A 12,065-nucleotide genomic window follows, 5' to 3' on the forward strand; every position below is an offset into this window, starting at 1 on the left:
CCCCCTACCTTCACGCTTCACTGCCATCAGAACCGTGTTGTTGGTGTACAGCTGCGCCATGTACTGCAACGCCCTGCCCTTGCGGAGAGCCTTGAAAGTCAGCTTCCTCGCCTCCACGAGCGGCAGCGAAGTTTCTTGCAGGATGCGAAGCTCTGCCTCTGTTTCCTGCACACCCCGACAACGCTGCCAGAAGCCCCATGCACAGACATGCATGATGGTGCGCGAGGCAACGTAGAAGCCGCAAAGCGCACATCCAAAGATGAACGGGATAGGCATGACAGCGTACAGCGCAGCAGACCTAAGGCGACTCCTTCTTCCCCCCTTCTTCCCCTCCCCCCTAGCAGCCAGGGTTTTTTGCTCTTGAGCAGCGGTGCTCCTTGAGAAGCGCACACGTTGTGCAGAAGGAAGCTAAAAAGAGGCTTTCCCCCGACTACTGATACCTCTAACTGCGTGTTGAGTCGCTTGTTTTCAGCCTCGTAGGTGCTCGACAGCCTGGCCGTGTCATCCTTGCGAGTCCTTTCGCTGACCAAGAGCTCTTGCTTCAAAGTGACAATCTGCTGCGAACGCTGCTGCACTTCTTCCTCGCTCTGCCGCACTTGCGCAGCTAACTGCCGTTCCAACCGTCGCAGCCTCTTGATTTCTTCGGCAGCCTCAGTCAGCGTAAAACGCACAACATGCTTCTTTGCTGCAGCGAGAGCACACAGCAGCCCCCCGTCCATACACACACAGACACATACATAACTATATATATATACATACCAATATACATGTATATATACACATATATATGTGTACATATATATACACACATATATATATATATACATACATACACACATACACACATACATACACATATACACATACATACATGCACAGCTATATATACACAGGCCAGTGAAGGCGAAGCCAGTAGCGCCGTCTTCTTGCGGGAGCCCCCTGTAGCAGTGTGTAGCTGCTTTTTATGGCGTGGTTTTAGGAAAGCGCGAAAAAAAGGGTCGCATATACATAAATATATACTTACATATACACATAGATATACATATATGCATATATATATACATACAGATATATATATATGTATATCTCCAGGTGCCACCCATCACCCGACACCCTGTGTAGCTCACGTTCGGCAGTGTTACCGTCCGGCGATGAAGAAACTGCATCAGTGACACACAACATGAGATGGGTAGAAGCCCTCTATATATATGTGTATACATGCGCTTGCTGCTGCTTGCAGCCGCTGAGCTGCGCGTTCTGCGGCTGGTTCCGAGGTCTGCGTGTCGGAGGAACGGAAGGCAGAGAGACTCGAGAAACTGGAGAGACTCGAGAGACTGGTGAAACTGGAGAGACTCGAGAAACTGGAGAGACTCGAGAGACTGGTGAAACTGGAGAGACTCGAGAAACCGGAGAGACTCGAGAGACTGGAGAGACTCGAAAAACTGGAGAGACTCGAGAAACTGGAGAGACTTGAGAAACTGGAGAGACTGGTGAAACTGGAGAGACTGGTGAAACTGGAGAGACTGGTGAAACTGGAGAGACTCGAGAAACTGGAGAGACTCGAGAAACTGGAGAGACTCGAGAAACTGGAAAGACTCGAGAAACTGGGAAGACTGGCGAAACTGGAGAGACTGGCGAAACTGGAGAGACTGGTGAAACTGGAGAGACTCGAGAAACTGGAGAGACTGGTGAAACTGGAGAGACTCGAGAAACTGGAAAGACTCGAGAAACTGGAAAGACTTGAGAAACTGGAGAGACTTGAGAAACTGGAGAGACTCGAGAAACTGGAGAGACTCGAGAAGCTGGAGAGACTTGAGAAACTGGAGAGACTTGAGAAACTGGAGAGACTGGTGAAACTGGAGAGACTGGTGAAACTGGGAAGACTGGTGAAACTGGAGAGACTGATGAAACTGGAGAGACTGATGAAACTGGAGAGACTGGTGAAACTGGAGAGACTCGAGAGACTGGAGAGACTGATGAAACTGGAGAGACTGATGAAACTGGAGAGACTGGTGAGACTGGAGAGACTCGAAAAACTGGAGAGACTCGAGAAACTGGAAAGACTCGAGAAACTGGGAAGACTGATGAAACTGGAGAGACTGGTGAAACTGGAGAGACTGGTGAAACTGGAGAGACTGGTGAAACTGGAGAGACTGGCGAAACTGGAAAGACTCGAGAAACTGGAAAGACTCGAGAAACTGAAGAGACTGGTGAAACTGGAGAGACTCGAGAAGCTGGAGAGACTTGAGAAGCTGGAGAGACTTGAGAAACTGGAGAGACTTGAGAAACTGGAGAGACTGGTGAAACTGGAGAGACTGGCGAAACTGGAGAGACTCGAGAAACTGGAGAGACTGGTGAAACTGGAGAGACTGATGAAACTGGAGAGACTGATGAAACTGGAGAGACTCGAGAAACTGGAGAGACTCGAGAGACTGGAGAGACTCGAGAAACTGGAGAGACTGGTGAAACTGGAGAGACTGGCGAAACTGGAGAGACTCGAGAAACTGGAGAGACTCGAGAAACTGGAGAGACTGGAGAGACTGATGAAACTGGAGAGACTCGAGAAACTGGAGAGACTCGAGAAACTGGAGAGACTGGTGGAACTGGAGAGACTGATGAAACTGGAGAGACTGGTGAAACTGGAGAGACTGGCGAAACTGGAGAGACTGGCGAAACTGGAGAGACTCGAGAAACTGGCGAAACTGGAGAGACTGGCGAAACTGGAGAGACTCGAGAAACTGGAGAGACTGATGAAACTGGAGAGACTCGAGAAACTGGAGAGACTCGAGAAACTGGAGAGACTCGAGAAACTGGAGAGACTCGAGAAACTGGAGAGACTCGAGAGACTCTCGGCTTATGACTGCAAAAGGGGTGGTGCCGCGCGCGGGATATTACTGGCAAGCCTTACAAGGAGCGTTTGCGGCAGCAGGTTCTTCGTCGTTGGCAGATGTCGACCTTGCAATGCCTTTGCCTGCATGCTCGCAGCAAGCAGCACGCATCAGTGGCGGAAAGAAATTAATTCCTGTCACTTAAAGGCCAAAGCAGAGATCGCAAAGACGCGCAGACTGTCTCGTCGAAGGAAGGGGTGCCCCTTGCGAAGCAGCTGCGGATACAGCCGGAATACGAACTCCCAGTGAGCGGTGAAGGTCAGTGCAGCACGGCGAAAACATGGCTTTAATCGGCAATAAGCCCTTTAAAAAGTCGTGTATTAAAGGCAGGGACTAACTACTTGACAGACAGACTGACTGATTGACAGACTGCCTGCCCTCTCTCCCTCCCTCCAGCCTGCCCTTTCTCCCTCCCTCCAGCCTGCCCTTTCTCCCTCCCTCCAGCCTGCAATTTCTCCCTCCCTCCAGCCTGCCGTTTCTCCCTCCCTCCAGCCTGCCCTCTCTCCCTCCCTCCAGCCTGCCCTCTCTCCCTCCCTCCAGCCTGCCGTTTCTCCCTCCCTCCAGCCTGCCCTTTCTCCCTCCCTCCAGCCTGCCCTTTCTCCCTCCCTCCAGCCTGCCCTTTCTCCCTCCCTCCAGCCTGCCCTTTCTCCCTCCCTCCAGCCTGCCCTTTCTCCCTCCCTCCAGCCTGCCGTTTCTCCCTCCCTCCAGCAAAGGGAAGGAGGGAGGGGGGGAAGAACGCACATATAGTCCTTGCGGGGGGGGAAGGGGGCAACTTTGAGGGGAGAAGGAAGAGGGGTTCTTACTTGGGAGTCTAGCCTCCTTGCGTAGCCGAGGCGCTTCTGCCTCGTTGCCAGAATTGCCTCCTGATGCTTTCATAGCATCCCCAGCTGCCGAGTTCAGCCGTTGAGTGGCATTCGCTTCGCCTCCCCGCGATTTAGGGGGCTGCGCTCGCTTTAGGGGAGCGTGAGCCTTTTGCGATCCTGCCTTTGGAGGCGACTTTTTCGGAGAGGAGGCGTCTGGCATTCTTTTTGACAAAAGTCACGCCGCGCCAGGAAGCCTCGCTTCCGGAGACTCTACGCGATGCCTGTGCAGAAAAAGCAGCGCCCGTTGTTCAAGCGCAACGGCAGCCGAGGCGCACAAGACGCGTGAAGAGGGGCTGCTCCCCCTCCCACGGCTCGATCCCCTTCTTCTTCTTCTCCAGCCTTTCGGAAGTGGCGCGATGCCCTTCTTCTTCTTCTCCAGCCTTTCGGAAGTGGCGCGATCCTCCGCTCACGCGCTGCTGCTGCGGCTGCTGCTGCTGCAGCTGCTGCTGCTGCGCCTTCCCCGCAGTGTCTGCAGCGCTGCCTTGACGCGCGTCCACGGGCAGCCGAGAGGCTCAGACGAGGAGGTCGTGCCAAGTCTACGGCTGCCGTTCGAGCAGAAACAGGCATGTGCTGGGCAGTGCGAGCTAGCGACATGCACGGAGAGCCTCGCAGGAAGAAGGCGGGAAAATCCCATAGAAGCGTACCGTAGCTTCTCCCGGCGAGTGCGAGAGGAGGGAGGCGTAGAAAGCTCGAGCAGAAGGAGGGAAGAGGGAGCGAAGCAGAGAGGAGCGAAGGAGGGAGGAAACCCTGGATAGCTCGAGAAGGCGCTTCACAACCAGCTGTCGGGAGTCGTCAGGCAGAGAGTGTGTCAGCGCGTCGTGGGCACCCACTGTGAAGCCGAAAAACGCAGAGCAGACATCGAGAGAGAGAGAGAGCGTCCTCTCGTGAGCTCCTAAGGCGAGGGGTGTGCCGTCAGCCTGCTTCTTCCGCCGAGGCGACCCCCCACGCGCCGCGCTCTACGGGGAGAAGGGAGGGGGAAAGGAGAGAGGAGGGAGGGAGAGAGGAGGGAAGAAGAGAGGATGGTGTCAAAGGCAGCGTCTGCCGCAAGAGGAGCGCAGCGTGCAGAGCGCAGACCCAGTCCTTGCTGCTCAGACACGGGAGGAAACCAGCCCCCAGTGTTTGAGGCGGTGCGGTTCGAGAGAGCCTGGAGGCTTCTTGTCAAAGTCGCGCAGCTAAATGCCATGAGATAAAATTCAAAGCGTTTTTGGGGAGAAAAAGGAGGAGAACAGACCCCTGCAGCCAACAAGTCTCCCGTTCGACGGGCGGCTGCTGCCCGTGTGTTGTCGGCGCTGCTGCAATGCGTCGTCGTGTGCCAATGGACAGCAACCCCTGGGGTTTAGGGGCCCCCTCTGCGTGCGCTCAAAGAGGCTCTGTCTGCCTTCAAAGGCCCCTCGAAAGGCTCGAATGAAGACGTTTGCCAAGAAGAAAGACTCACGAGAAGCGCGACTCCAAAAAATCACGCGGCAGCACACAGTTCCTCCCAGCACCCCGGGGGGACTGCCGTCAGCGGATGCCCGAGGGAGGCTTCCTGAAACGAAACGTGCAGGAGGGGCTGTGTTTTCGAGCTTTTCTCGTTTCGAATCCCTTGTAATTCCACGCTTCGACTAAAAGGACTGCCAGACAGACACACGCAAAGCGCTGTGCAGAGAGTGAGACTCCTCCTGCCTGGCCAGGGGGCAGTCGCCGCGAGTGCTCCCTGTGCAGGCAGGGGCGTGCCACAAAGCCTTTGAAGCAGAAGCTCCCCATTGTTGTCAGGAGAAAGCGGATGTCTCTTGTCTGCTGAGGCTTGTAGGCCCCTGCTGGGTGCTCGCCCCTTCTTCTCCTGCCTGCCTCACAGCAGCAGCCTGCAGTACTCCTGCTTGCCTACTACGCTACCCCCCCTCTTGGCCTTCCAGCAGAATTCGAACCTGCTGCCTCCTGCTCTTCTTCTCCCTCCTGCTCTTCTTCTCCCTCCTGCTCTCGCGTTGCGCAGTTGTCATCGTACGCAACCCACCGGCAGCCAGCAGGGAGGGAATGCCAACAGCAGCTGCGGCAGCCATCTGCCCTCCTGCAGCGAAAGATGCTGCTCTCCAGACGGCCTCAAACAAGGGGAGACTCTTCCGAAGCCTTAGCTTAGCCTTCTTGGGGTTTTCTGCCGACAGTCTGAATGAAGCGGAAGCACATGCGGGTGTTCTCGCCGGAGGCACCTCTGGCGCCTCCGCTGTACAGACAGGAGGGTTATCTGGAATGGACGCTGAAGCCAAAGAGGCGCAAGCTCTACTGCACGTAATGCAGCGGGAAGCCGCAGCAGTGAGTTTATAATAATGCGGCCCCGCAGTCCTCCTTCGTGTGTCTGTATGTGTGTCGGTATGTGTGTTTGTCTGTCTGTGTGTTTGTCTGTCTGTCTGTGTGTCTGTCTGTGTGTCTGTCTGTCTGTGTGTCTGTCTGTCTGTGTGTTTGTCTGTCTGTGTGTTTGTCTGTGTGTCTGTCTGTGTGTCTGTCTGTGTGTGAGTCTGTCTGTGTGTTTGTCTGTCTGTGTGCCTGTATGTGTGTCTGTATGTGTGTCTGTCTGTCTGTGTGTTTGTCTGTCTGTGTGTTTGTCTGTCTGTGTGTGAGTCTGTCTGTCTGTCTGTGTGTCTCTGTCTGTCTGTGTGTTTGTCTGTCTGTGTGTTTGTCTGTCTGTGTGTGAGTCTGTCTGTGTGTTTGTCTGTCTGTCTGTCTGTGTGTGAGTCTGTCTGTGTGTCTGTCTGTCTGTGTGTTTGTCTGTCTGTGAGTCTGTCTGTGTGTCTCTCTGTCTGTCTGTCTGTCTGTTTGTCTGTCTGTGTGTTTGTCTGTCTGTGTGCCTGTATGTGTGTCTCTATATCTGTCTCTCTATCTGTGTGTCTCTGTCTGTCTGTCTCTCTATCTGTCTGTCTGTCTGATCTGTCTGTCTGTGTGTCTCTCTATCTGTCTGATCTGTCTGTATGTGTGTGTGTCTCTCTCTCTGTGTCTATATCTGTATGTCTGTGTATCTCTCTCTGTATGTCTGTGTGTCTGTATCCAGTGGAGCGCCTGCAAAGGGCCTTCTTTGTGCATGCGAAATTGCGCTTTGCAGGAAGATGCATGCGTTGTTGTTGTGGCTTCTAGAGAAGACGTTGCGCGAGCAAGTTTTTTTGTATGCAACTTAGGGCCTGCTGCCTTGACTCACCTCCGTCTTCTAGCAGAGCCGCATCTGGCATGGGCTGCTGACGGAAGTTCACTTGCTGCCTCGCTTGGAGTCGATCCTCTTAGGTTGGTGACTCCTTGGTGGTTGTTTGCGTGTCTTCGCGACAGGCGTGTGTATGCTCCAGATGCGCATCCGCTTTTTCGCGTGTCTGCTGCTGCTGCTGCGGCTAGCAGTTTCCGCCAGTTTCTTCTCCCGATGCAGCCTCCGCGTGCAGCCCAGCAGCAGCAGCAGCAGCAGCAGCTTGCATGCAAGCGCCTCCGCGTGCTGCTGCTGGGCTGTACGCGGAGGTTGCATCGGGTGCGCAGCGCTAGCAGCAGCCGCTATGGCTGCAGCGTGTTTGCTGAAGATTCGGAGGAAGGTGAAGCGACGGGCAGTCCTCTGCAGGCGACTGCTGCTGGGCAGAGTGGAGGTGCTCTTGCACTGCACGACTTAGAGATCGCTCGTGCATGCGTGGAATGTCTGGGGGGCTGCTGCGTGGATGCGGCTGCAGTGGCTGCTGAGATCGCCGCGGCAGCAACAACTGCAGCAGCAACTGCAGAGATCGAGCCTTCCCGAGACTTAGGTGTCGACGTAGTTGTTGTAGGACGTCTTCCCAGAAGGAGGGAGGCGCAAGCATTCGAAGACGGGGGTATTTCCGCGACAGAACGTCAGCAGCTTTCCAAATCGAGGCGCACAAGAAGGAGAACAGCTGCCCTGGCTGCTGGGGAATGCGCAACACTTCTGCATGCGTTGCAGCAGCGTGGCGTTGCATGCGTCCACCTCCAGTGGCTGCTCGATGCCTATTCCTTTGTAAGGAGAAAAAGCTCTCGCCCGCCCACGCCGTGTATGTGTGTCTTACTGGCTTCGTGCATTCGGGCACTCTGCTTTTCTGCGGATAACAATACAAAAAACTCCCGCAGACGCTTCGCGTCGTAGAAAACTTTTTCAGTAGGACCCCTAGCGTTGGCGCGCGCCTTTCTGCGCGCCGTGTGTATGTGTGTGTGTACATATGTATGCATGTGTGTGTATATATACATGTATATGTATTGTGTAGGTGTATGTGTATGTATTGTGTAGGTGTATGTGTATGTGTTATGTAGGTGTATATTATGTGTATGTATGTACTATGTGCGTTTGTGTGTGTATCTCTATGTATATGAGGGTATGTAGGTGTAAAATGTGTGCGTATATCTGTGTTTCCGTGTGATGAATGTAGATATGTATTATGTGTAAATATGTATGTATGAATGTATTATGTGTAAATATGTATGTATGAATGTATTGTGTGTGAATATGCATGTATGTATTATGTGTGAATATGTATGTATGTATTATGTGTGAATATGTATGTGTGTGTATGAGTGTGAATGTATCAGCGAGGGACGCAACGCGGTACCTCCATGCATGCCCTGCCTTTGAAGACTTCGCATGCTTAGCTTTTTGGCGTGCGTTTGCTGCAGAATCGGCTTCCGCCCTTCGACTTGTATGCATTCCCTGCTGAGCGCATGCAGCCGCGAGGCCCCTTAGCAGAGGTTTCTGCAGCGACATTGCGGCAGCAAGTGCTACGAGACACGCAAGTGCTCGTGGCAGATGCCGCCGTTGCGCGCGACTCATCTTTGTTGCAGGTGGGGTGTCCAGACGGCATTCGCCGTCTTCGCGCTGTTTGTCGGAGGCGGCTTTTCTCTCTTCTGGAGTTGGGCAGGGGGGCACACAGCTGCAGGCAGGCAGTCTAGGCTGTTTGCTCGAGGAGGGGGTGGGGTAGGGGGCAGCGGCATGCATCAGGAGAGTGTGTGTTTTGCGAGGCTTTTCGCCCTGCGCGTGAGCGGGGAGAGGCTTTAGAGCTGCCTGCGAAGGCCCCACCGTGCTGCTGCTCGACCTGCCTGCGGTGTATGTACGCGCAGCGCGTTGTGCAGCTCGGCTGTCTGGACGTCACGGTTCTACCGGCGCTTTTGGGAATTCGTCCATGGCTTTTGCGTAGCAGCGCGACGCGCGAGCTGGCTGCAGTGCTGTGTGGGGGCAGTGAGCGCGTGCGAAGCATTGCTGCCGCCGTAAGCGCGGAGAGAGAAGGCATGGGGAGAAGGGGAGGGGGAGGGAAGACGCAGAGTGGGGGAGCTTTCCATGCAGTCGTTGGGGTGTTGCAGCAAGACAGCGAAGCCTAGGGAGGAAAGAGCGTTTTTTTCTCTGGGACCGACTGCTGCCAGCGCGTGCTGCGACTCCTGATCTGGCGTGGTTTGTGTGTGGGCGCAGCTCGAGAGGGCAGAAGCCACGCGGAAGCAGCCGCTGCAAGAACTGTCTCCTGTGCTTCTTGTGATGCCTCGCGAAGACATGGCGAGCCTCATGGAATTGGCGAGTATCGCTGCAGAAGCTGTCGAGGCAGTGGGAAGTGCCTCCGGCGGAAGGCGTGCTGGCATGCACGGCCCCGCAGTCGCTCAGCAGCAGCAGCAAACGATACGGTGGCTTCTTTGCGACGCTCAGCAGCGCGTGCTTCAGCGTCTGCCGTCTGCTGCCGCCAAGGAAGCTCGTTCTGCCTGGACAGCTGCCGTTGAAACCTCCTACAGCGCAGCCCCCTCCGATAGAGCTGCCCTCCTGTCGCAGCGCGACGCAGCGGCAGGCTGCAGGGGAGTGCGGCCTCTGGTCGTGTCTGCCGAGTATATCTGCGGCTGCTGGGAAGAGGCTCGACGACTTCCTGCAGATGCAGCTCACGGCTGCATGGAGGCAAGTCTCTGCGGCTTCTCCTGCGCCGTGCAGCGCGAGTTGCACACGGGGCAGGGAGGGAAGGAACGGGGGTACTAGTGTATTCAGGCAGCGTGGAAAAACGACACGACGCCTTCCTGTGTTGGGGAACGGGGGAGCAGGCATCTCTTTTTTGTGCATGGGTGCTCCCCTGATGCGTGCAGGTGCCCGACTTCTGGAGCGAATGGCGAGGGGCTGACTCGCAGAGTCAGCCCGAGGATGCGGCCTTGTTGGCAGCGCTGCAAGAAGACTGTGGGAACACTGTGGTGTATGGAGATCTTCCCGTTGCAGGCGATGTTAAAGAGGCCAGGCAAGCCGTCACCCTCCGCAGAGGGGAGGTGTCTATCGAGAGCACGGGCTTTGGGGCACGCGTTCGCATGCGGGGACTGCTGCTGCCACTGTGTATGCTCCAATGCTGTCGCTGCGTCGAATTTTGGGAGCGCACGCCACACCGCGAGAGACGACGTCGCTTCGTGCGTGGCGGTAAGAGTGCGGTCTGCCGTCTGTTGAGCTCTAGACGCTGCGGTGTAGAGGCGTGCAGGAGGTGTCTCGTTCTTGTGCAGGCTGCGAAGGGCCCTGGCAGCGCTAGAGCATGCACTGGCTGTCTCCTTGGATGTTCAGCAGCATCAGGGGCTAAGAGAGCAAGGCGCGTAAAAGGGGTAGTGTAGCCTCGCGAAGGAACGGCGTTTCTTGCATGCGCGTTCTCGACTGTTGTACGCCTGTGCATGGTGGCTCGAGCAAGGAGGAGGGCTGCCTTGAGGGGGCAGTTGCACCTGGGCAGGGCCTGGCGTGCTGCTCGCCGAATGGCAGAAGACTTGCCAGCAGGTTGGCGTTTTTCGGGCAGTAGTGGTGCGCAAGCCCTTAACGCGCACAGGATCATCTGCGTGAGTCTCCACCGTTAGGCGAAGCAAGCGCCGTAGGGCCTTTACAGCTTCGTTCGCTTGTAGACTGCCGTTCCTTCACGAGTAGAAGCGCGCGGCATAAGAGTTCCTGCGGGAGAAGTTCTCCCGCAAACCAGGGCTTCCTTAGACTCCACATGCACACGCCACGGCGCCCTCACGCGATACGAGTGCGACACACAGCTGCCTGCGGAAAGCTCCTGGCGCGTCCTATTCTCCCCCCTCCTGCTTCCCCCGTCGTAGCGTCCAGCGAGTCTGTGCGTTCGTTCCCTGCGGCAATGCGCATAGGGGCCTCCGCAGGGATGCGCGGGAGGTAGTGCATGCAGAATCTATTCGCAGCGCAGTCCGCAGCAGGATGTTTGGGCTAGCCAAAGGAGCAGGTGATGTGATGCAAGGCTCTTCTCGAATCTTGCTAGCCACTTAGCGGGGAGCCGCCTTCGTAGACGAAGGAACTCCCTAGAGAGTTTTCAAGTGAAGGCAGTCCTAGAGGCTGCCCGCCGTTCCCCCTAACAGCACGCTGAAAAACGCCCAGCTGTACGACGCCGCGCTGTATGGCCTGACCGTCTGATGGCGGTGCTGCTCACGCCCATCCTCATGGGTGGGGTATGGAGAAAAAGTTGTATTGTAGCCCTTATTTCGGGGGAGGCAGAAGAGGGGGAAAGAAGCCCGTAGCGTGCCTTTGATCGTCCCGCATAGTACACGGCTGCGGTGGCTCCCCGTCCATCATGCGCGCGCATTCGAGGCACCACGTCGTGGATATCTATGAACGCATTCAGGGGAAGTTGGGATTTGCCTGCCGGTACCTGCGAGATGAAGGGTTCGTCAACGCAAGACATTCTTAGCATAGGATTTGCCGCCAGGCTTCACTACATACCTACCCTTGCAGCTAAACAGTGATTGTTCAGTTTGAAATGAATAGTGAGGCTTTCATTCCTTCCTGTTCTACGGGGCATTCCACAGCCCAGATCCTTCGTGACGAAGGTCCTGCTTACTGCTCTACTCTTACATCCGTCCACGCTTATGGTCGTTCAGTATTCAGGAACAGTTCTTCTTTGGCAAAAGGCTACAGCGGAATGCGCAATTTACCAAACTAGCACTAAAATCTCGCCTCCAGATGGTCTCTGGACACTCACAAGAAGTCTCTTAGTGCTAACTAGAAAACACTAGAAGCCCCGCCTGTTCTTTGACTAACAGCTTCTGTGACTATGCACTTGGTGCGGGGGAAGGGTGCTAAACCAAACTTTGCTATATTACATTTGCTTACCCTTGCAATGGACAAAGCTGATGGGAAAACGCAGGAGATAAACTTTATTGCCAGCAAGGTATTTTTGAGGCCGGTGCGGAGAGGCATCCGCCATGACAGGGGGAAAACTATTGAATTGCCCCAAATCCCATCTTTGGTTGCATGCGGCAGCACACCGTAAAACTTTGATAGATGATCTGACAGTCTTGAGCGTTGCTTCATATAACGCCAGCTAAATCCCCGAATCGTTGAACGGGTTCCAATAAAGAGAACTCT

At 55.3% G+C, this 12,065-nt stretch overlaps 2 protein-coding genes across 2 annotated transcripts; both read left to right on the plus strand.

The window, feature by feature from the left end:
* Nucleotides 1–1,408: 1,408 nt before the first annotated feature.
* On the plus strand, nt 1,409–1,744 carry LOC113146474 (processed variable antigen-like; the record flags this gene model as incomplete). The annotated part of the gene is given in 1 exon segment (XM_026333929.1): nt 1,409–1,744. A coding segment is annotated over 1 exon segment (336 nt), but the record flags the coding sequence as incomplete, so codon positions are not given.
* A 3,026-nt stretch (nt 1,745–4,770) lies between these two features.
* LOC34623439 lies at nt 4,771–10,301 on the plus strand. The gene is made up of 8 exons (XM_026333928.1): nt 4,771–4,919; nt 5,863–6,016; nt 6,774–7,427; nt 8,375–8,539; nt 8,816–8,962; nt 9,162–9,629; nt 9,812–9,957; nt 10,211–10,301. Exons 1-8 carry the CDS (start codon nt 4,771–4,773, stop codon nt 10,299–10,301), a joined length of 1,974 nt encoding a protein of 657 aa, XP_026189713.1.
* Nucleotides 10,302–12,065: the final 1,764 nt, after the last annotated feature.

This window comes from Cyclospora cayetanensis, unplaced genomic scaffold, assembly GCF_002999335.1.
Source record: "Cyclospora cayetanensis isolate NF1_C8 unplaced genomic scaffold, CcayRef3 CcayRef3_contig_320, whole genome shotgun sequence".
Classification (NCBI taxonomy): domain Eukaryota; phylum Apicomplexa; class Conoidasida; order Eucoccidiorida; family Eimeriidae; genus Cyclospora; species Cyclospora cayetanensis.

Excerpts from the sequence above, each read along its gene's own strand:
- LOC34623439 (XM_026333928.1), top strand. The coding sequence starts at position 4,771 with ATGGTGTCAAAGGCAGCGTCTGCCGCAAGAGGAGCGCAGCGTGCAGAG. Across the intron at positions 7,428-8,374 it reads GCGTGGATGCGGCTGCAGTG|AATCGGCTTCCGCCCTTCGA; the intron begins GCTGCTGAGATC and ends CGTTTGCTGCAG. Across the intron at positions 8,540-8,815 it reads GCGACTCATCTTTGTTGCAG|CGCGTTGTGCAGCTCGGCTG; the intron begins GTGGGGTGTCCA and ends ATGTACGCGCAG.